The 24469-nt window shown below is 38.9% G+C and overlaps 1 protein-coding gene across 2 annotated transcripts in view; it reads right to left on the bottom strand.

Annotated features, from left to right (window-relative positions):
• The window catches only part of POU6F2 (POU class 6 homeobox 2), a 303094-nt gene that overhangs the window by 231978 nt on the left and 46647 nt on the right, over positions 1-24469 (bottom strand). For both annotated transcript variants that reach the window (XM_048951249.1, XM_048951250.1), the window contains exon 2: positions 15420-15591. In XM_048951249.1, coding sequence (XP_048807206.1) covers positions 15420-15591 — 172 coding nt within the window. The remainder of the gene's footprint in view (positions 1-15419; positions 15592-24469) is intronic.

Below are 24469 nucleotides of genomic sequence, written 5' to 3'. Positions count from 1 at the left end.
TAGCAGAATCTTATCAATGATTTAATGAGCTGTTTGTTAGGCAAGGATTTTCTAAAGGAGACGCCACAGTGGGAGTCACAGTTTAAACAGAAAAATAGTTGAGTGGTAACACAAAAAGCTTGAATTGTATCTACAGAAACACATTTATGCATGCTTATTCACTTTCACTTACCCATGAAAACAATGCACAGTCAACTCATGTAAACACTAACCCAGAAGCATACAGAATTACCCAAAGTGTCATTGTGCAGGAGCTTAAATAGGCACTTAGTTTACATAAGTGCACGCTCCTCCTAGGCTCCTGGCAGATTAGTGCAGGCATTAAGGGAAGATTCCTTTGTGCACATTGAAAATGTACAACTAACATCTTCATTTGCCGTTCTAGCTTTTCCAATTTGATTTTAAAATTCACAGAACTGGGTTTCTGTTCTTGTGGTTTTCTTTTGGTTTGGCTTTGGTCTTTTTTTTTTCAGTACTTTGAAACACTATATGGTGCACACCAACTGAGAAATGCTCCTTCTCCAACTTTACATGTGAACTTTCTGTTTTTTTGCAAGATGCCCTTTCAGAATACCAGGTAATTCTTACCAGCACAACTTAGAGTGGTTCAGAGAGCAGCTAGGGGTGCAGCACAGAGCAAATCAATGCAACTACTTCTGTGAAAGCTACTACCCATTCCCGTCACTTGTAAGACAGGTAGAAATGCAAGACATCTATAATGTGTTAAACATAGTGCCTTTCCAACCTTCATTTATGGGAATTCATTTTCATTTCCTGGATCCTGCTGTGGAATGCTTCCAATGGACTTCACAACAGCTACCGTTTATTTTTTAAACTGAGAACGGTTGCTCAACATAGGGATGTTTGGTTTGTTCTCTGGCACTGAGCATCAGTATTAGCTTCCCTGCATGTATTCTGACAACTCCCACAGTTTGGGGCCTGAGAGCAAATGGAAAACAATTTACAGACCTTTAACAGTACTTGTTATTACTGTTCGTCTTCTGCACATTCATGCCTGAGGAGAGAGCTGCCAGGACAACAGTGCAGGCTCAAGGAAAGAAGCAAGGAAGGGACTGAGTAAGGAGGATATATGAGCAATCTAGGATAGATTTAAGCAGGCCTGAATTTGTATCAGGGAGACTGGAACTCAGCAGCAACTCTTCTCTCCCCTCCCAGTACATTGCATTTCAGGATCTGATATTTAATGAACGTAAACTCTGAGCAACCAGTAAAATACAGATATGCACAGAGTGACTACAGTCAGTACAAGCCTATATGCTTCTGTGGAAAGAAAGCACAACAAAATGTGCCTGAGCTGGTAAAAACTTGGGAAATAAATCTATTAGAAATGAAATTCCATTCAGAATCTAAGGTTTTTACAGTAACCACCTGCATTTTAAGTGGCAATATGGATCTTGCACAATTATGTTCACACTGCCTTTGGGTCATATTTGCCCTTCAATCTTTACCACACCTTCATGCTTTGATGAGAAGCATCCTGCAAAGGCAGCATCTCACCGTCTCCCTCAAAGGATGCTGAATTTCCAGTGTGGAGCAGGCCACGAGCAGATGCACAGTCATGTGGACACACATAAATGAGTTCCATCCAGAATAATTCAGCAGAAATCTTTGAATACAGATAGGCCTTATAAATAAAGCAAGAAAGTATTTTCAGTATGAATGTGAGCAAAAAACCACAGTTTATTCTGGCCATAACAGACTGGCAGTTGAGACATCTGCAGCTGCTTAACTGCATACTCCTCCTTACAAGTTCCCTAGCAATACTGCACACTCTGTTGATATATTACATACACAAAGCATTTACATGTGCAGGAGAGAGGATTCCTTTCGGAAGTTGCTCTGCACTGCAGCATAAATGCCACAACACTGAGGTGGAAGCTGTTAGTCTATCTTACCAGTAGGTCAGTCAGCAATTTCATCTATCTTTTTGACAATTTGTTCACAGCTTCCTAATTCCCTTGAGGCTTTTTTTTTTTTTTTTTTTTGTCCGGGGAAGCCCTCTGGAATGCACCAAGATTGCAGGTTTCCTTTTCTTTAGTGTTGTGTAAAGGAAAGGCACAGAGCAAGGTTTTCCACGAAGCCAAATGCAGGTTCTTTCACAGCCCCTTCCTATCTGAGTTAATAAATTCCTGATTCAAAATTCAGAGCAGCTCCAGTGGAGTCCCTCAGCAGTGGCTCCACTTTAAGAGGTTTTAAACAGCCTCATTTCCTATTGCTTTCAATGGGATATGCCTGGCCCACCGAGTTCTGGTCCATCTATGGTTTGTGTAGTGGAGCCAATTTCAAGCACAAGTAATACTGATAGCACTAACCGGCCTTTTTATTCTTGGTGCTTAAATCAAAGTCAGGAATGAGGAAAACAATTTTACTCCATTCCACCTGCCTGTTCCTTTCCCTGTCAGCTCCTTGTATTCCTTGTTAGGAAAAAGAGCTGTGTAATGCCAAAACAAGAGGTGGTACGATCCAGATGACACGAATGTAATACCTGCCACAAAGGAAATCCTCAGAAAAGTTTCATTCATGACATCCAACAGAGATGCCAAAAAAAGCTTGCTGAAGAACCGCTGTTATTTTCTTTCCTGGAAAGCTAGCAGCTTGTACAAGCAAAGTGACTGCACATTTTAAACAGATTCAACATCCTTCTCAGGACTTTACTGCACATAAGCAGTCAAAAAAAAATAAAATAAAATCTAAATTCTGCCCTCACTCATCTCTAAGGGACCTGCACTGAATTTAGTTAAGACAGAAAACGTGAAAATAGACAAAGCTTTTGGCCCACCTGCTCCACTGAAGATTTCGAGCACAGCATGCCTTAACAGACAAAAAAAAAATGTGTACCTCAAATAGATTCTTAAAAATTATGAAGTATTTTCCATATCTATTTCATCCTTTCTCAGTTCCAATTTCTTGTGCGTGTTTTGGATCACACTTATCATGGGACCACATGCATATAATTTATAAACAAACACACCCTGTGGGGGCCTGTTAAACTTTTTACTGATGGGGTGCACTATCAAAAAGTTTTACAGACCACTGCTCTACGAGTTTTCTGCTGTTTTATCTGAGAACACTGTCACAACAAATTATTTTGATGGTTAATGGAATTGCTTTTCAAATGCTGTCTTGAATAATTAGTATTTTCATCATTAACCTAAGACCCATGAAACAACAATCAGAAGAACTGCTTCTGCAGTCAAGTTACATCCCTCTCCTCCCTTTGGGATTCCCCAAAACGAAGAACAACTGACTCCTAATGAACTGATAAGTTACCATGAATAGCACGCACAGAGCCAGATGACAACTTTACAGAATGGGAAAGGGAAGGAAGAGGCTGGAGGTGACACCTCAGGTGCTGTATGCTTACACTGCTCCAGCTCTGGCTTCCAGAAAAACGGTTCCACAAAAATTGTCCACGTGAATGGGTTGAGATGGGCCACAAAACATCTGTGCAACAAATCAAAGATAGCATGTATTTTAAATAATATCACTTCTGAGTAACCATACGTGTGTTGCACTGTTTTAATCAGTACTCAGGTTTGCCTGTGTGTACTGTCAAATTATTACCTTCATATCAGTGCTGACTTCAGCCCTTATTCAAACAAGAGTTTAGAGGATGAAATCATCAGCAAGGAAAATCTTAATGGGTCCAAGCAGACCAAGCTTTCACCTCCGGAGTTCCAGAACATCCCACTTGCAAAGGGAAGAAGGGCTGGGAATGTATTTTGTGGATACATTAAAAATACATTAAAACAATGCCACTTAGGATAGCTCACTGCTCAGATTATTTGCTAAATAATAGAGCATGTGTTGTTTTAAGCAAGCTTTTTTTTTTAATTAAAAAAAAAAAAAAAGATTTTTAATGCTTCAACAGTGTATTACTAAATAAACTGACAAAACATCTCGGAACTAACGTAAACGTGCAATTTTAATGCCTTCTAATCACACAAATCAGCACAAGATTTTTGTACTTGTGCATGACCTTCTTCAAATTATCCCTCCATTTTGGCTGAATCAGAATAAGCGTGGGCTATTTGATAAAAAACACTAAGTGTGTGAAATGAGGGGCCCTCATCGCTTCTGCCAGACTCCTCTTGACAGAATGATGATAGAAGCATCACATCCCTGGGAGAGTAAATGCAAACTGACAAGAGATGAGCCTTTAGATGTTGAATATAATCTTGAATTGTGCTTGAAGTGTCTTATTATCTTGTCTTTTGATGTCTGCAGGGGTGGCTCATTGTTAGAAAAAGGAAAGCCCTTGCACATCTTTGCCATCTTTAAAAATTGTTTGGCCTTTAACAACTGCTTTTCCAACTAATGTCCATTTCTCCTGACAATAAATATGGCAGGTCGTCAGCAAGTGACAAACAATTTACTTTACATGCCAGGCTTTTATGGTTTTTGAGAGCTCATGTGGAAGCATATTTTAAAAGGCAGGAGGAAATTAGTATCATTACAAATGTTAAGATGGCTGCGCGTATACTTCCCTGTGAGGTTATTCATTACTGCCACATTCTGCAGGTCCCACTTTAAAGTCCTGTCTTTCCTGCATTCAGACTGCTGTTAAAGTTCTTTATTTATCATTGACTAAAAATAGTCAATGAAAAATAAAGAGCAAGAAGCAATTTTCTCCTGCTCTAAAAAAAGCACTATTATGGATACAGTACATGGGTAATGCATAAAATCATATTTATTAATCATAACAAATCAATATCGGGAGTGATATGGCACCGTTTACCTGTATTGCAGACCCTCACAATCACATCACCGTTTTTTCCACCTTCAACAGCTCGACTTCTTTTTTTTTTAAACTTAAAAGTTTAATGACGAATCAGATCAATATGATTCCTTAGCAACTAAATCACAGGCGCACTAGTTTTTCCTGTCACAGCACCAGTTTTGAGAAAGCAGTCAAGTTCTTTTTTCAGGTCTCCGTCACTCTGAGAATCCATAAGAATTCTCAAATGGATCATAAACTGTTACAGGGTTCAGGTTATTGTATCATTATAAAAACGTATTGATACACTACAGATGACAAGACATGCAGCTCTCCTGCTAGTCTATTACAACCATCTGAATACCACAAGAAATATCAGATATAAACAAAATAAAACAGTCAGCAGTAAGCTGTCTTTTAAAGAATCTTATTTCTTTTATATATATATATTTTTAAACTGTCTTCAACTGTTTCAGAACACAGCAGTTATTCAAAGCCACAGAAAATACAAAACCAAAACAGATTGTCAAAAATTAAACAAACAAACAAACAACAAATCAGAAGCCTGACCAGAGTCAGGAGATTTAATTTCTGTTTTGATTTTTAATCACTGCTCCTCCCCACAAGATGGATGCTTTGCTCTGAGTTCTCAGGCTGGTCACTGCCCACACCCTGCTGCGGTGCAGGAATGGCTCTGATTTGACCCCTGGAGTTCCAGAGTCACAAGCCATAGTCCCAGCAGACCCAAAGTTGCTCATCAACGAGGACATCTCATCTGAGGAAGCCTTCGTATCATTCGGTCCCTCTTTTATTCATGGCCTCGTAAAAGCAAAGAGATGTGGGGGCTGGGGAAGAGCAAGCAGCACCAACTGATTGAAAGATTTTTTTTTTATTTTTTTGTCAGCAACTGTTATGAGAAGGCTCACCCTGCTGTAGCCATGTAAGATGACTGGGAAAGCAATGCATCAAATCCCAGCCACAGAGCCACACAACAGTTCCCTTCGCTCTCTTCATAAGAGAAAAATCAAATGACGTATGCAGGTGCTCATCTGGTTGGATACCATCATTACATTTACTGTGCTTATGAGAATAAAGTATAATCAATCAGGAAACAAAAGTATAAATAAAATAATTTTCTTTTTTTCCTTTTTTCTTTCCTCCAGTTACAAATTCCACTGTTCCAGTGGAGAGATTTGTGGCTCGCAGTCCCAAATATTTATGATACGAGGCAAGGAAGCATAAGAAAGGAGGAGAAATAGCAAGCCTATACATTTACAATCACCTTTGAGCTCGTATATATCTGTCCCATTGCTTATTTTTCTAGTCATGTTTTTATTTCAGTAGTAATTGCCATTTTTGGTGCAAAATTATTTCTTAGAGTCTAATTATGACAATCTGCACTGCCAGTCTTCTGACCATTGCCTTAAAAAACACTTCTTTGCTTATCTGACAGAGTTATGTAGCTTTCAGCATTAGTAAAAAAATGGCTGCTGCCCAGAGCAGGTCAGATGTCAGCCCTTCAGGATTGCTGTCCATTCTGCAACGCCAAACCAGCGGGCATGGAATCACAGAGCCTTCATGATATCAACATCTGTGTGCATGATGGAAGGGAAGACCATGGTAACCCGGGACCGGCTAAATAATTCCTCTTTTGGCAAAGATGAAGACATCACAAAGCAGTCATTCCTTCTTTTCCATATGTTCAGCTGACATTTAGGTGGAACATGGGAGGCTGCAGAGCACTGTCTGAGTGCAGTAAGGGCTGTCCGTGGTTTGGCACGGGAGTATTAATGTAACAAACATCCCAAGGCATCCCAAAACCTTCCTGCAAGCACGCCAATGGGTGCTCACCCGAGACCTCTCAAAATCTAGCCTCATGTTTATTCAAATTGCTGAGCAAACATGACATCTTCACACCATGCGAGTAAATCCCAATTATATGCAAAAGAAAATATAAAAACTGCTCTATGTTGTATTTGCTCAAAAGATTAGACTGAATTCAAATGATCGTTCTTCCTCTCCAGTTAATACCGTGCTACCTCAATAAATAATTACACATTCTTAATAGTATAATATATTAAAGTATGCCTTAGGCTGTATTTACTGAAGAACAATTCTGGCTTCCTGATGAAGCAACGGTTTTAGATCATCCTGTTCGAGTAACAAATCTTACCCCAAAGAATAAGCTTCAAGCAAAGCACGGAAACCTAAAGAACCTAAAATTCGACAGCAGAGAAGCAAAACACTTGATTAGACCTTACTGACACCTTCCTGGGCATGGCTATGTGCACCATGCATGTGTATGCATGCGAAAACAACTGCAAAGGGAAAGGGGAAGAGTTGCAAAATTCAAGTGTAAGAAAGGAAAGAAGGCATTTTTGTTTCTACTTGACCTCTTTGAGGACTTGGCATAGGTAGTGAGATCCTGTGTCCACTGCAGCCTCCTAAAGGACTTCCATTACTTTCTGCTGGAACTGAACCGGCTGCTAATAATTCATTATACAACAACTTAAAAGCAAGACTTAAACAAGTGAGAGTAGGTGAGATTGGACAATGAGCTAGAAAATTAAAAAGACTTCACGGAATCACTAATGATCAACCATCACCTGAACAGAAACGCACACAACTATCTCTAAAAGCCAGTATTAAAGGTCTTCAAAAAACACCACAACAGTTTGCAAAGAACTAATATAATCATAAATTGCTGTAGTTTCTCTCAGGAAAAATCTTCTTCTCATTTGTTTAGCACTCACATCTTCAGAGTAACATAAAATTGCTTTAGAACTGACTCTTTTATTGCAATAAAATAATTTACACCCTATTCCAGCCACATTGATGATTTTAATATTTAATCCTTTTTTTTTTCTTTCTTTCTTTTCTAAAAACCTTTGTCACCACTTTCAGTTAGCGTGACCAGGTTGTTTTCTTTGTTTGCTTTACTTTCTGAAATTAAAACAATGATTCACCTTTCTGAAAAGAAAGGACACCTGATAAAAAACAACACACTCCCCCAACAACTCCTTCTGTATATTCTGAAATAAAAATGGAAAAATCCAAGCTATCGTTAGGAATAGCCAAGCAGTAGCTTAGTGTTAACCACATTTTAGAGAGTTGCTGGGGTATGGGTTGAGCGTCGATTTGGTAGATGTAGATACCAGTGAATATCTACGGAATGAACCCAATTTCAGTCTCTCTGAAAACAGCAGGTTTTATTTAGCCAGACAGGCTGTGGTACTATTCTTCTCTAGATGACCCCCGCTTTCCAAGTAAAAGGGCTCAGACCTGCTTTCGAGAGCATCAAAGCAATATCAGAACATAAAGCAGGACATGTCACAATACAAATCTCCTTTTGTTTCATACCAATATTGATTTTGATTCTTACACAGGGAAGAAAAATAAAGACTTTACATGAACAAACATCAAACCATTTCCATTACAAAATAATATTCCAGCTGAAGCTCACAAATTATACATTTTAATTTTATTCTGCTTTTGCCTCTCTTCATCATTAATTTTCAGATTTAGTTGTCATATTAATGTACCTTCTGTCACCAAGCCCATCAGAAACGATTTCTGTAACCAGCAAAATGTTATTTTGATAGTGCTAATAATAGAACTAGTACTAATGGTAATTGTAATAAAAGTCAAAAAATAAACCATTAGTAGAAAAAAAAAAAAGAGTATATTGAATACACCGCCATATCAAAAAGCCATAATGCTGATCTTCCCATCCTCTGACCATCTCTCTCTCCAGAAGGAGACCACAGGTGATGGATGTAACAGAAAGAAACAGCTTTGCAATGAAAAAGAAATAAAACAAAGAACCCACAAATATCAGAAAGAACAAAACCTGGGAAAACAACGCAACAAGGAAAACCAAGTGCTACATGGGATATTAAAGAGAAAAATGATCCGTAGGAGAATGGCAACTGTTACTATGAGCTTCCTACAGCTACCTCTGCCTTTGGATATTTTAAAAAATTTATTAACCTGACAGCAGGAAACTTTATACAGCTTGCCCCCTGACAGTGTGCCAGCCTGGTGTAAGCACTTGCTATCTCTCGGTTTAGCATAAGGAAATCAAGAGAGGTGTTAAGTGGTGCCATGTGCACGTTTGGGCAAATACACCTTCTTATCTGTCTGCCTCTCTTGCATATTTCCAAGAGAACTTGCTGCATCGCATACAGTCCGATTGCAGCATCCAATTCTCTTTCCTTCTCTATTTTTTTGCATTTGCTTCCTTTTTAATGTGCGAGTGTCTGATCTATTATTAATCTCAAAACACAAACCTGCAAGGATCTCAATCAAAGAAAGTAACAGTTCTTTCACAAATTACCTGTTTACTGCCTGGTAGCCAGCAAGCTCCCCTTTGAAACCGCCAGCCATTTATGTTGCTTTTAAACAAGTTTGTTTGTTGATGTTATTTTTATAGCTTCAAAGACTGGGGAAGAAAGATTAACTAATTAAAAACGAACTATTTGTCATTCAGTCATACAAATTGCATACTCGGATTTCATTTTTTCTCCTTCCTGCACTAATGCTAGTTATTCTGTATATAAATGCAGATAATAAGACTTCAAGCCTCATTTAAGAAATGCATAACGTACACCTAGCTCAAGAAAATAAAAAAATAATAGAGAATAAGTAATTAGAAATTCATGAGAAATAAAAAATTGTCTAAAAAAAAAAAGCATTACTTTCTCCCCACTCAAAATAGTTGTGTGCTATGTTGGTTTTTTTTTAACGTTTTGTTCTTTTTTTTGTTGTTTTTAAATAGGTTCCCTTTGTCACAATTGAGATGCAGTAATGGCTGGTTTTTTTCCATAAAAGCAAGGGAATTTACAGGTAATATTTCCTCTTCATCTCCCCAGTTTTGCTTACACTGATGGGTAAAGGGAGCAGGAGCCCAGCCTCTCCTTGTGTCGGTATGCCTGTATCAGCAGCAGCAGCACATGGGCACAGCAGGAGCCCTGAGCCAGTGATGGATTTTGCATCTTACCACCGCACCTTACTTTGTGTTTCAATAGTCACGACATCTTCTTAGGCTCTAATGGGCATCTGCTGCCTGCTCACCAGGGCATTCTCTCCTTCGACTTTGGTGAGAACTACACCAAGAAGTCAGACAATAATATAAGTTCAGAGGGGTAATTCAAGCCTCTAACTGCTCGCAAACTGCTATTTTTAATGTTGATATCAAACATATCCTTCAGAAATCACAGTCTATCCCATCATCTAATTTTCAGATTCGTTGAAAACTTGCAGGTCTGTATTTGTGAGCTGATATTCTAACCGTGCCAACTCCGAACGCTCCCCATTGGCACCACCCCTGGAATGAAACAGTGCTCCTAACTCAAAGATTACATGCTCTAATGAAAGTATCCCACATTCAGGCACTAGCAGGATTGGTCCCAGGGCCCTTTCTGATTGTATGGGTAACCGATAACGCCTCATACCAAAGCATCCGCAATGTGGAAATTACTGTGGATCTGCTGAATAAAACTATTTGAAGAGAAAGGAGTCTTTTTTTGCAAATTGAACATATCTCAAAGAAAGCCTTAGTTTTAATATTGAAACAACCCAGGCTTTAAACTTCCCTTGAGCAGGAATACACACTAGAGCCTTAAAATGCAGTGAGAGTAATGAACTCCGAGTGCTTTCCCTGAATTTGCCAAATCTCATCAAAACACTTCTGATGGGCCGACACACCTTGTAGGTGCTTAAAATACAAGAGCATCACCAAAACACGGAGAATCATCCTTCAATACAGCGATGAAAGGACGGCTCCTTATTCGTGGGCCTTCCCCCACAGGCGAGCCGTGCTGCTAATGACAGTGATGTGAGCTTCTCTGAGCAGCCTGGCAGTGACCCCCGCTCTGACCTGCCGAGCCATCGTCTCCAGAGGTGAAAAACAATTTAGCCTTCACCCTCTGTAACCGAAACAAAGCCAGCGTCATAAATTCTAATTGAAGCAATTCTCGTTTTAAGATGATATTGGATAGCGTATGTTTCCTTAAAGAGCAATGTGAGGGACTTGCTAGCAGAAGAAAGAACTTCTGCCCTGTTCTGCTGCAGCATGCATGTGTATGCCTCTATAGGAAGACACTCTCAGGTCTGAGTGGGGCAACGGTTCTGGGAAGGAAACAAAACACCAAAGTCAGCTCAGGGTTTTGAAAACAAACCCTTGTTTACAGAAACGAGTGCAGATTCCTTTAACTCACAGAGCCCACTCACTATTTCAAATGTACACAGCATTGTGAAAAAGCAGAAAGCTGGTACAGAACCACAGCCTTCAGTTCCATCACAGCAAGATGGAAGATTTAATTTCACAAATCCTTGCCAGCACAAAAAGGAAGGTAGTAAGCATTTCTTTTTTCCTTTTTTATTTTTCTGCTGTCCTGCAATCCTTAAGAAGGAAACATTTCTGCTCCACTAATATTGGCTGGGTCTTGCACTCACTACTTTTGTTTTTCATTTTTAATTTGTAAGCTTTATGCAGAAAACCCACAGGCTTGATATATGACAAAAACAAACACAATTTCTTATAATTTAGTAGAGTTATCTTAACCAACATCTAATTATGTCACAAATCACCTGTGATTAAGGATTCACCGGTCTGAGCCAACCCCATCAAAGCCAACCTCAGCCCACAGGTGCTTCTCAAGCTTGGACGAATTTCCTGGGGTTTTTCCTGTACAGGGAATTTCATGCACAACATAAGCCCAGTGTCTACACCAGCTTTTGAATCTCAACAGTTGTGATATTACACAGCTAAACGTTGTTTTGTTCTTGACATTTTCCAGACCAATACCTGATAACTTATTTTAAACTTCTTTAAAGACATTGTGTAAAAAGACACCTAATTTAGTAGCAAATCCTAATGTATTTATTCAAGCAACGCTACTACTTAACATTAAAAAAAAAAAGCTTTTTCTAATGAGAACTGGGAAATTAGGCCTGTGTGGCTGTTTTGAAGCATACTGCAGAGTAACACAAGCTGATCTGAAACTGACAGTGCCAGGAATTCCGGCCAGCCAACCTTAAATTATGTGTTGCTTAATGACTTAACATGACTAAAATGGAGATACTGCTTCACAAATATTTTAAACAATAAATAACTAACATAAGATCTCTACTTAAACAGCTTTGCCTTTTCCTGCAAGGCAAAAGTGGGATTTCTGGAACGGCAACTCTAAACCTGCACAAACTCCAGATTTCAAAATGCTACTTCTGAGTTTACATGCCTCAGAATATAGAGATTTCCCAATGTTTTGTGCTTCAGAAAGCATTTCTCACTGTGTTTAGCTCTCTTCTTGTTTCACATTATTTCAGTGTCGGAAGTTTTTTGCACGCAGGTTCTAAGACGTGAAAAAGTCCACTGATAAAAAACCACAAGGTGAGCGTTACAGCTACAACCCCTCCAGCTACAGGGCAGCCATTGCTTCTGGAAACAAAACCAAACAAAAACCCAACCAAAACACCACAACAGAAAGAAAAGAAGGCAAACAGGCAGCAATCAGAACCATGCTGATCCCAGCTGCTCCTGCCACCCCTCACAAGTAACACTGCAGCACTGTGACTAAGCGCCCCATTTCCAGGCACCCACAAGCAGCTTCAGGTGGGAGCTGCTTCAAACTGCCAAAAACTTGCTAGTGCTGCTATCTGACACACATAGAGTGCAGCATCCACCTCAGAAGGGTACCAGAATCGGTACCAGAGCACCCACAAGAGAAACAAAAGTTTAATGCATACCTTTCCTAGTCAAATATAAGCATAATTCATTGTAGCCCTGCCCTCTTTTCACCTGGGGCAGGGACTGAGGTGTTAAAGAGGTGCCTTTTTTGGGGCCACGTGCTACCAAAACAAAAAATGAATATCCACTGTTCCTGTGGTACGCAGTGAAATACTGAAACAATGAAGTGTAAGATGAAAGACGTGGATTTTAGGAAAAGGTACGGGTGAGCAATGTGGGTCTCTGCAGAAATAAACCCATCTGTCACAAGAAGGCCAAGCAGAATGTGCCCGATGAGAAAGAATAAAGCTCTTTGTATCTAATCATTCAATTCTGTTCATCTGCATGAAAATAAGACTCAGGAAATATTGCTCACATCCACAAAACATAAGACGCAACTGCTGGTCATTCATTTTCACTAATTCAGTGCATGATCACCATATTTTCAAGAAACGTGAAAGAAACAGTTTAGGAAAACTTTGTTTTCCTCCCTATGACTTTCTAAAATGCTTCTCCCTCTCTTGCTTAATAGATCTGGGCAAATTTTCACACAGAATTTATTACATGCTATTTTATATAAAGGAAATTCTTTTCTTTCATCGCATAGAAGAAAGAGGAAGAAAATGCCAATCTCTATGCCATCGTATGTCAAACACGTTCACAAATAATGTAATTTCAGAGACTGCAAATAAAGCCCCTAAGTATGCATTCCTAACATGCTATTCACAACATTAAACAAAGAGAAACAGATACAGAATAATCCTTCATATGCAAGTATCAAAGCTTTAAATAAAAGTAAATTTTAATTATTCACTGCAAATATATCTTAAAGGGAGACATCCAGGACATAAAGGCTAACTATCTATTTTGAATTAATTTGCTTCATTTCATCCTTCAATGCTATCAAAATAGCCCCATTTTTTTTCCCTTTCTGTTCTCAAAGTTATTAAAATTAACTGCTAAGAGCTGCTGCTACAACATCTGTAGCATCTGCTGTAATTGTCACACAACTCAGATAAGCAGTACATAAGTTCATACTAAGGCAGCAGAACTATCTCACCTACTTTTCTTTTTTTTAACTTAGAAACATCTTTTTAGCAGTATCTATACGGGGCTGGCAAACACACTTGCTGAAACAAACAGCACGATATACTAATTTGTAGCTTTTCCAACACTGTTTCAGGTACACAAATTACATTTACAATTCAGGAGATCAGATATTGCTGCACATCGTTCCTATAATCCCGCACGACAACTCTAATGAAAGTACGTGTGTCTGTTTCATTACCACTGTTGAGCACCCAAATGACAACGGCTCAAAAAACCAGCCCGCCTTTTATCACAGGACTCGCCTGGTCTGAAAGCAGACATTTCAGCACTCTCAAATTATAAGTCCATTTTTTCTTTTGTATATACCTTGCTATATTTAGCAGATGCACCCCGTACATTTGATGACATAAAATATATAAACAGCAGAATATATTTATACCAATATGTATGCAAGTAACAGCCTCCTGTATTTTAGACATCAGAATCACTTCCTGGATGAAATGGACTAAAACAATTGTTACGTGGTGTGTGAATATACAAACTGATAACAGAAATTATGTTTTCCATGGAAACAAAGATTACTGAGGGGGCACTTAGACATGGATGTGATATTCAGTGATGGCCATTACTGCAACTGAGAAATTAAATTTTAGGCTTATTGTTATTATTTTCCCTTATTTGCAGCAAAGTTACTGAGTTAAACATTTCTGTGCTATTTCTTCTAGTAAGAGGGGAGGAATATTTTTAAAGAAAGTCACACGTATTCTTTTATTTATAAAATCTTGCAGCTCTAACTGTAGCTGGAATACTGAAATGTGAACACCACTACAGATTTTCTTACAGATTGTGAAATCAAAACTTGAATCTTAGAAAATGGGCTCTCTCTGTGCCTTAAAGCAGCATTCTCATTAAACAACACGTTTCTCCCTTCAACTTCTACTTACAGGATCATGGAAAAACTAAGGAAATGCTCTGCTTCTATTAAGGCTTCTCTTATGTCACAAATGGAAATAATTAAAAGGAACTCCTCCAAGAGAGCAGTCACACTAAACCCAAAATGTCACTGTGTGCCGTGGAGTACTGCTCCAGCTCAGACATCTATCAACATCTATCACTCAAGCACGCGCCTCAACAACTCTGCTCCCTTTTCTGATTAGAGATCAGAGTTGCCTGAGTTGGCTTACAGGGTGTCATCCGTTTGAATGACAGATGTCTGTGTTGGAGTGCCACTCTTACTGCTTGTGTTTTGATGAGGGAAGATTATGCTTTCATCTGGCATAATTTAGGCTATTTAAAAATTAAACAGTTTTGCTTTTTTTTTTTTAATTTTTTTTTTCTGGCACACGCTTTAGAAGAAATATTTCATTTCTAATTTAAATTTTAAAGCACCAGCTCCACGTGCAGTACTCTTGGCAGCCTTTGTTTACTCAGTATAGAGTGTCTGCGATGGGACTGTCTCAGCTCTCCTCACGCTGCCTTATCTTTACCATTTAAAATGGTAGCTCCTCAGTTTAGCCCAGCCACAGAAAGGACTGATAGCACGTCATGCACTCACATCAGCACTTAACATCATAAATGTTAACGAAATACACCAAGAAAAAGGATTCCCCTTCCATTTTTCACATCAGAGACCTCGGAGGCAAATAAGAACATAAAACGAGCGCAGCTTGCATAAAATAAGTTCATTGTTGACAAAAGTTTTCAGGACGTGACACTGTCACTCGCGGTAGCCAGGCGCAATGGGAGCAGAGGGCTGAGTGCCTGCATGCTCCGAGCTATTCCTTGGTACTTATGAGAGAACTGAGTGAACAAAAAAAAATAAAAAAATAAAAAGGAACGGGGGGGAGATTGCTCTTCCGGACAACATGGTAGCAGTGAAATGAAATACCTAGACAGACTTACCGAAGAGCTTGCTGGGAGTGTCCTCGCTGTCATTTGATTCCACAGGCGCAAGCAGGGGCTCATTCAGCTCGTTGTCTGAAGTAGCTGCCTTGTCCTCACCTCTCAACTCTGCATTCATTTCACTCCGCAGTGACAGCAAGGGCTTACTGACTTGTCCAGCTATCATTGGATCCTAGGATGGGGGAAAAAAAGAGTGAGGGAAAAAAAAAAGTGGCAGCTTTGGTGTGCGTATAGTCTCTCTTCCACTCCCTCTCCCTCACACACACACATACACTCTCTCTCTCTCTCTCTTATCTCTGGCTGCTCCTGCTGTTATTGCTGGCTGCAGTCAAGTGAAGAGCTATTACAGATCCAATGAGTTTTCCATTACTCCCCACCCTATTAAAGCTCAACTAGCATGTGAGAGATTCAGGATGCTTTGGAGAAAAACTTCTATGAAAGCAACATAACCAACACAGCTTTAATTGTGGGATGTGCTTTTTGTGTGTGTATGTTTTTACACCTCGCTCTGTCCTTAACGTAGTAAGAAACGAAATTCCTGTATGCTCCAACGGCACCGAAGAGGAGCGCCCTGCCAGCACTCCCCGGTGATTTAAAGAGGCATCCTCCTCCGTGCAACATTAACAAATTCAAACACACACACACACATCTCTCTGCCAGTGTTTCTACGAAAATACACAGCAACAAATAGCCATTTCAGCACGCACACTCAACAGAGACACAGATTTCTTCCAACGGTTCTCGCCTCTGGGATGCTATGCCTCAGAAGTCTGTAAGCACACACACACACACACACACACGTATTTTTGCTTTTAAAATTAAAAACACATCAACTTTTTTTTTTTTTTTTTTTTAAGATAAAATGAGGGAAGATACTTACACAAACAGTTTGCAATTATTGTCGTGCTTGGGACCTTACAGCCCCGTAAAACCTTACATCTACGTATTTAAATTGTTTCCTGACGAATTGGATCTGTTTTATCTTCTGCTCACTGAGGACATTTGGGGTCAGGCATTATTTCCAAGCACACTCTATTATCCCGTTTGCAAACTAACAGGTATAATACCATGACAGCAGGGAAACCAGAGTCAAAAAACTGAAAAAAAGAAAGGAACAAGTGACCTTGTTGCGCTCCCTGGCAGCTATTTATTGCAAAGTTCATGCCTAAATGGTTCTTATGCAGAGAACAGGTGACCAGCGAGCAAGTAGGTTGGTTAGCATGTTCCCTCTGTCCCGTCATCACATTGGTCGATGTTTGCCTATGGGTTTTTTAATGTATTCATGTCTGAAAAGTGAATTTGATATGACACATGATAATCTATGAAAATGTTAATCAATACAAATAGTTTAAGCTGTCATCAAATGCACTTCTTTAGTCAATACTCATATCGCTGAAAACAATGTCACTGTCACCAGGGCTTAATTTGCACAGCACTTAAATATTGGACTCTGTGCATCAATGCACTCCTCTTCAAATACTGTAGGTAAACACATTTTCTCCCTATTTAAGGCTGAAGCACTCAGCACACATTTAGCTGAGCCGAATCCTCCCTTTTGAATACCTTGATAGGTCCACTGGAGGGCAAAATTAATACTTAATTGAATCTCACAGTCATCAAAATAATCAATACTTTTTTATTATTTATTCTTTACAGTCTGTTGACTGTTTCAAACCTCTGAGGGAATGGTGGAAAGGATTCATGGCTTTGAAACACTGTCATTTAACAAGGTAATTTTCAGTGGGGCATTAGGGGTTGTGAAACATATAATAAAACAAAAATGGTGGCTTATAATAGGAAGAAAGAAAAGAATTATATTTCTGCCATCTAACAAAACAGGATAAATAAAAAAGCAAGTGCAGGGAGAGGGAGAAAGGAGGGGGGAGAGGGAGAGAAAGACTGGCTTTTGAAGGGTTTTATCATATCAAGAGCAGAGCTGAGCTTTCATAATGCTGACATTTCTCATCCTGACAATCCTAAACAAGTGGAAAGGATGAGATCGCAGATATCATCTTTCATCACATTCCCCAGCTTAAGAACCAACATGACAGCTTCTCTCCCCTTTACACTGTTAATTACTAAATAAAATACTGCTCTCTGTCAGCATTAGATTATTGCAGATAGCAACCACAAACATTACTCCATTGTTTTGTTTGGCTTTTTTTTTTCTTTCTTTTTTTCCCTAAACCAATGATACCTACCTTGAACTCTTCAGAAAATAAATTGGGCTTGTGTCTACATATTGTAAATATATGAAACATAATCAATTTAATCAATGTGGTCAATCCGTGTTATTGTCAGGCTAAATTGCTGGTGATTTATTAACATTTCATTTACTGTATTTATTAGCCAGCAACAATCTGAACATTTCTTAGATGATTCTGGGGAGGAAAGAGGAGCTAACGGATTTCTTTTGCAAACGCTATAAAAGCCTCTCTGACTGCTTTCCCTCACATTCATAGTAAATTATGGACAAAGTCATTTAATGAAATGTTTTTTTTTGTTTGTGTGTGTGTATGTGTGTGTTGTTTTCATGTGCTATACAATGCATTTTTGCAGACTTTCTAACTAAAGGTCACTGTGAACACAGTATTGTTCAAAGTCGGGGCTGATGCCCTTGGTTCCAGTCACCCAAAATGAATAGCAAGTATGGTTCCATAGCAAATCTGAATCAGGAGAAAATTTCACCCCTTTCATTGAAGTGCTTTGGGGAGGGAGCTACTCCCACTCACAAACTTACACTGCTAATCGGAGGACTGACAGCAACTTAATGGAGGATGCTGCGTCAGTAGGACTCTGGATTAAATTCTTAGCTGCCGAATTTTGAAGTTGAATACATGAAAAATGGCAGGAAGAGAAACACAGGAAACGTTACAGTTACACTGGAAGAAATTTCACCCCTTAGATATTAGTGAATTCCCAGCAATAGGGCTGGGATTTTACCTGTCATGTACATCAATGATTTGACCTCATCTGGAATACTTTGCTTATTTCTGGTTAGAAATGAGCTAGGAAACCTAATAAAGATACATCAGAAAGATGTGCAGTAAGAAGGATGAAAAGACTGAAAGGAGTGGGAACATCTACCTGACAAAAGTGAGTAAGAACAAGCACGATCAAAGTATACAAAATAACAAACAGTGCTGAGAAAACGTAGATCGGGAACCATTCACCCCGTGTCATCGATAAGAAAAAAGAGGCCTCCGTCCAAATGGACAAGCAGAATAATCTAAAGCCTTGGAACTCACTGCTGCGGGATATTCCTGAGACCTGCACCCCAAGCTTGACAGTCTCCTAACAGTGAATTTAAAGTGGCTTTACAGACACAGAGCGAAGGACAGCAAAAACTGGTGTGTGAACTGCTGCCCCAACTCGGACTGTAGCAGCGCCTGTAGTTAACTGCCAGAGCGGCTTCATTTCAGATGGGGAATGACTGACAACTTCCTCCGTAAGCAGACAGACTGCATGTTCTCTAAATTTCTAGTTACACGAAGGCTAAATACATCATTAAAATGACGGGCTCAGAGAAAGCGTTTCCTTCAAAAACATGCTTGGGCATTTTTTAGTCCAGGTTCTCTCAGGGCCTTTGGAAGAAGAAGCTGTTGTCACACATCTGTCAGAGCAGCCAGCTGCAGGCCCAGCACTTTCCTCTCCTTGAAGAGGATGAGCCAAGGCCAAGAATTGCGTGCGCTTTTTTTTGCATATAATCCCACCAGAATTTGCTCTCATCCCTGCTGGGATGTCTGTTGATCAGACATTTTGGAAAGTGAAAAAGATCAGGTTGTTACATCACAGTGCAACACTGTAACTTCCATTAATCAACGTCCATGCAAAAGTTCTAGCTTTTCAGACACAAAATTAGGAGTTGAAGAATGCATAAAAAGCAACAAGATGAACTTTGTGAAAAGCGTTTATCTGCTTTAAGCTGAAGGCGAAGGTACACAGAAGGGATGTATTTCAGATGGCATTACAGTGATAAGAACTAAGTTCTCGTCCTAGGAAAACCAAGGAATTACAATCCCCTTATTCAAAATACAGCTGTGAACACCGCATATGTAGCAACAAATTTTACACGGATCTCTTGCAGGTATTCATATAACTTGTCATCCATTTCCTGTCCATCTCAGACTGCTATTACCAGGCTTGCCTGTTTTCCATGAGCTTCTGCTGACAGCTCTGCGCAGCACAGGGTCCTCCCTGCTGCGTCTCTCCCCAAAGGGCAGTTTGCACCTGGTAGAATTCAGCTGCTGCACCTCTGCTCTGCTCTCCCTCTCCCAGGCTTCACCAAGCAGGCGGCCTTCATTTGCCAGGAAAAATCAGAAGGATTTGCAAATGCAAATTGCAACTCTGGTCACCCAGCCTATTGTAAAAGTCCAAACCTTTACTTTCCTCATCTTTGCAGCACCATACAAAGTGTAGAGAACATTTAGCAGTGTGTTAAAAGCTTTGCCTCTGCACTTCAAGGGTAAAGGTGCAGTTTCTAAGCAAAACTATTCAGTAATCAGTGAGCTTTTACAGAAAACTATATGGTTTTGTGTGAAATATGCCCTAGGCAGAGATCTAAAAATGGGACTTCAAGCTACTTTTATCCTTAATGCAGGATTTGTGTGATGATGGGCTTTATAAAGACTCTACGCACTGCTTTAGCCATTGGGCTAAATTTTGTAGTCACTGCACCATAAATATTGCCAGTTTAAATTTAATTATGTTTTTTATTTTAATAAAAAAAAGTGAAAGAAAGATCCTTTGTTTGGTTTTTAGTTCACCCTTCATTTGAAATTACTTCGTTTCTCTGACCTAAACATATTTTAATTTTCTGGCACCTACCCCAACCCCAATAAAGTGAAATAAATCTTCTCTAGGATTCTAGTCATGCACAGAATTCTGTTAGGGACATACAGGCGCTGTCTATTGGAACAATCACTCCAATTACGTTACCAGTAAATAGAAAAAAAGTATATACACTATTCAGACATTCTAACGACTATGCCAAAAAATTTTCAAATTTTAGAGTGGTTTATTTTTATTTGAGACAGACTGCCACCATAGCCTCGGAAAAAGCTGTTTTAAGGCATAACTTAAAGCTTTTGAGTGAGGAATACTTTAAAATCTCTACTAGGAAACAATTGGTTTTATTTGTTCCAAATGCTAGTGAAATTTAGGATTGCGTTTTGCCTTGGTCCTCTTAGGACCTAGTCCTTCTTCATCTGTCTTATTGCTTCTGGAGGCATTCAAATTCTTTCATCAACAAAGATTTCTAGTGGGCAACTTTCATTCTTTCATCTTTAAACATTGTTTTATGTACTGCCACTGGTGAGCCAATATTTCCATCCCAATCTATAGATAGTGTGGTTTATGCAACTTATTTTGAATCAGAATTCAGACCCCTGCCAGCCTCTGACCATTGCTACCTGCTGACTGTTATTTCTCCAGAAAAGTTAGAGAAAATGTTCTTGTCTTCCCAGCTATCTGCACCACTATCCTTAAATGGATGTTTCTATAATGAAAATAAACAAGAATGTTGATATGGGATCATTGATCTCCCTTCACTGCTTTGATCGCGTACTTGTATTTACTGCATCACATATTTGCTTATATTACCTATATTACTCATATTCAACTTACTAAGATGCTCAGTATTGCCCGCCCTTCCCCTTACAGCAAGAAGCTAATACATCCCCAGCTCTTCTCACTCAATATAAATATTATCACACGAAACAGTCTCCACTTTTCTTCGGCTAGAACTGTATTTATCTCCTCATGAAAGTCTCTGTAGTGGAAAAGATATTTCTGTTCTGCTCCCTTTTCTCAAAGCTAGTTTGACTTTAGGAATCGTATTTCTTTAGTGATATTCATCTTCACACCTAATAGCTAGATTGCAGTTACAAAGGAGCATTCTCTAGTTAAAAATGATCTTGTAAAAGAAGTAACCACGACACAATTACACACGTATTAACAAATCTGCACTTCATGCAACAACTGGATGTGGAAAGTTAGGGAGGCTATCGCTATCCACGGCACTTGCTTTCACTTAAATGCTCTTTTCAGGTTAGTCAGAGATGATGATCTTTTATTTTCTTTATTTCATTTCCTCTGAAAGCTGAAAAGGTTAGTGCTGCTTAATGGGTCTGACAGAAATTATGTATTTACAAAACTCATGAAGGTTTTAATTGTAGGAATCTTTTTTTAAGTCATTGTTTTATTTACTTATTTATTTTATTAAGAAAAACTACATGGCAATGTCTCTTGAATGGCTATGTCCTCAAATTTCAATACTACTTTAACATGGTTAATTTAAGTAAAAAATAAATTCCTCAGTAGTCATAACCCTGTACTGAACCATTTACTTTCCTTAAAGAAAAAAATCTCCCACGTTTCTTGCATCTATTAGGAGTAAGCTGAAAAATTCACAAGAAAGTCCTCACCCTGCTGGTAGGGTTGCTCTGCAGCACTCTAGTAGGAGGCTTCAGCATGGAAATATAGATACAACAAACTCACAGCAATTAAAGACTACGTCACAATTTTACTTTATTGGGCTTATTGCTATAAACATAGCCCTACTAGCTTCACACAGCAACTCATGATGTATGCTTTAAATATGCAAAGAGGGTAAAGGAATTTGATTTTACCATGTACAACATGAGAAGTAACTATTTCACCTGCAACTGCAATCAGGAAAAAAAACCAAACCAAAATAAAACCACTGCTGACATGAAAGCAAAGCATGGAAGTTTTACTCTAAATGTTGCTTTAGAATTAGTAAACTTAAGACCTGTGATCCAATTATTAAGCTGATATAACAAACATTTGCTCCTGCTGTAGAAAAACATTTCATCTGCAAAGTTTTCTACCATGTACAGAGTGAAGTGAAACAACTATCATCTATTAATTCTAGGTTAACAGGAGTCCTTTCAGGCCTTTGCCAGAATACAATGATCTTCCTCTTAAATGACATGCTGCATAGTGGAAAGGAGCTTGTTCATCAGTGGATGTGTTGTAGAAGTATGTATGCATCTTCAGGTCAAGAGACAGAGACACTACTATTCTGAGAGGCTACCGTGTTCACAATAAGTGATAGCACACAGCCAAGAGAAATAAGTCTTGAAATGGTGAGATAAAGCAGTCTTCTAGCTCAAGGCTCTTTTAGCTGTACCAAAGCAGACGATTTTTAAGAGATCAGAAGATCAGGCCCTGTAGATCATGACAGGACAAGGGTGGAACAATATGGAAGAAGGAGCCCTCAAGAAACTTTCCCATCCTATTACTTTTCTGCCATCTGACCTCCTAAAGAAGTAGATCACACAGGAGAGCAAGTAAACTCAGAATTAAGAGAAAGCTCCAATCAGTAAGCAAGTTTCATCGTAGTGAGGAGCTGCCACCTCCATCAGCTCTGTTCTGGAGGGAGCTGTGCCAAAAATAAGGAGCCATCCATTGAATTGTAAATCTATAAGAATACCCAGGATTTTCTAAAATTCGTATATGGTGAGGCCAACTTTCCAAAGAACTTGAAAAAATTTCTATTACAAAACAGAAGAATCAAATGCATTAAAACTTTTCTGCAAATGCCATTCTACTTTAATATAAGAAGCATATTGTAGCTGTCTAGAGGATCTTTCAGATAAAAATGAAAACTTTTTATTTATCTTGAAAAATATTTCATACTATTTCTAATCTCCACAGTGACCACATAAAGCACGCTTGCCAAATTATCTTCACACAAGTGTTTGTTTACTAGCCTGCCAATTTGACAGCCTGTTGTTGCTAACATTAACCACATTTTCAGTTTTGAGAGGGCCTTAAAGTTTTTTTGAGTCTCATCCTCTCTCCACCCAATCTCATGACTTATTTTAAAGATCCATGCAATGACTATAGCATCCCTTCATCAAAATTATCCTTCTGTTCTCCACAGGTAAGAAATAAGGTAAGGGCATATAAGGCCTGTGGAACTAAGAAATGCATTAAGATACCTCATGGCATGCTGGTAGTTCTGTGTTACTTCTAGTTTGTTCATTTTGGTTTTGATATTAAGTAAATGATTGCTTCCTGGGATGGCCAGCACAAAGCATTCAAGTGATATAAATTAGGCCTAATCAGAATTTTAAAACAATATCATATACAGTTTTTCTACGATTTATGAGAGCTGCTCTGGAAGTCATACCCCTGATTTTTTTTTTTCTTCATGTTGAACCACAACATTAGAGGTGGATGTTGATCATGCGGCAGAGGATGGCATCCATTGACATCCATCAACACTTACTGAATGCTTACAGAAATCAAACAATGGATGAGAGCACAGTAAGGCAGTGGGTGGTGCATTTCAGCAGTGGTGATTGGGGATGAGCTCTGCTGGTGCATAGTTTTACAAGTGCGGCATGCTAGCAAAAATGTATAGCTAATGCTGGTGACTAAGTTAAAAACTAGCGTTGAGTAGATGAGAATATGCTCTATCAAATGGTGTTATTGTGCTCTTTGTATCTGTTGTAGTTTCCACAGAAATAAATTGGAGCATTACTTTCTGAGCGACCTACGTAATTTGGTAGGTTTTGTCTATGTCTGTGCACACCAGAAAGAGTTTTAGAAAAGAAAAACCCAGAATTCAGTTAAAATTATTTTCTTTTAGAACCCAGCACACCTATAACCACACCAAAACTTAAAAGTAACTTTTGAATGTTGGTCACATATGAGAGAGAGAGACTTGACTAGGCAGTTAAAAAGGGACTCAGCAACTGACAGAGACTCTTGTTAGCTAAAGGAAAAATGTTTTACCTTACATTTCTGGATTTACATAGGATTTACAAGTTGCAACGCAAAAAAAACATTAAGTTGAATTTCAGGAAAAAAAAAATCACAGCACGGTTAAAAGCTGACTCAAGTCAGCAGTTAATTCAACCTCTTATATACAGAATAGAAAAACACAAATCAAGTTCCATCTGTAGAATTAGATGGAACAGACCTGGCTGTATCAAGAAAGTAACTCTGTCTTGAGCTGGATCTCGTCTCTCTCCACGAATTCCATGAAAAACACACAAAGCAACACCCTGTAAAGAAAA

Source organism: Lagopus muta, chromosome 7 (genome assembly GCF_023343835.1).
Source record: "Lagopus muta isolate bLagMut1 chromosome 7, bLagMut1 primary, whole genome shotgun sequence".
Taxonomy (NCBI): domain Eukaryota; kingdom Metazoa; phylum Chordata; class Aves; order Galliformes; family Phasianidae; genus Lagopus; species Lagopus muta.
Note: the sequence above shows the minus strand (reverse complement) of the source record. Positions and strands in the feature narration are given on the sequence as shown.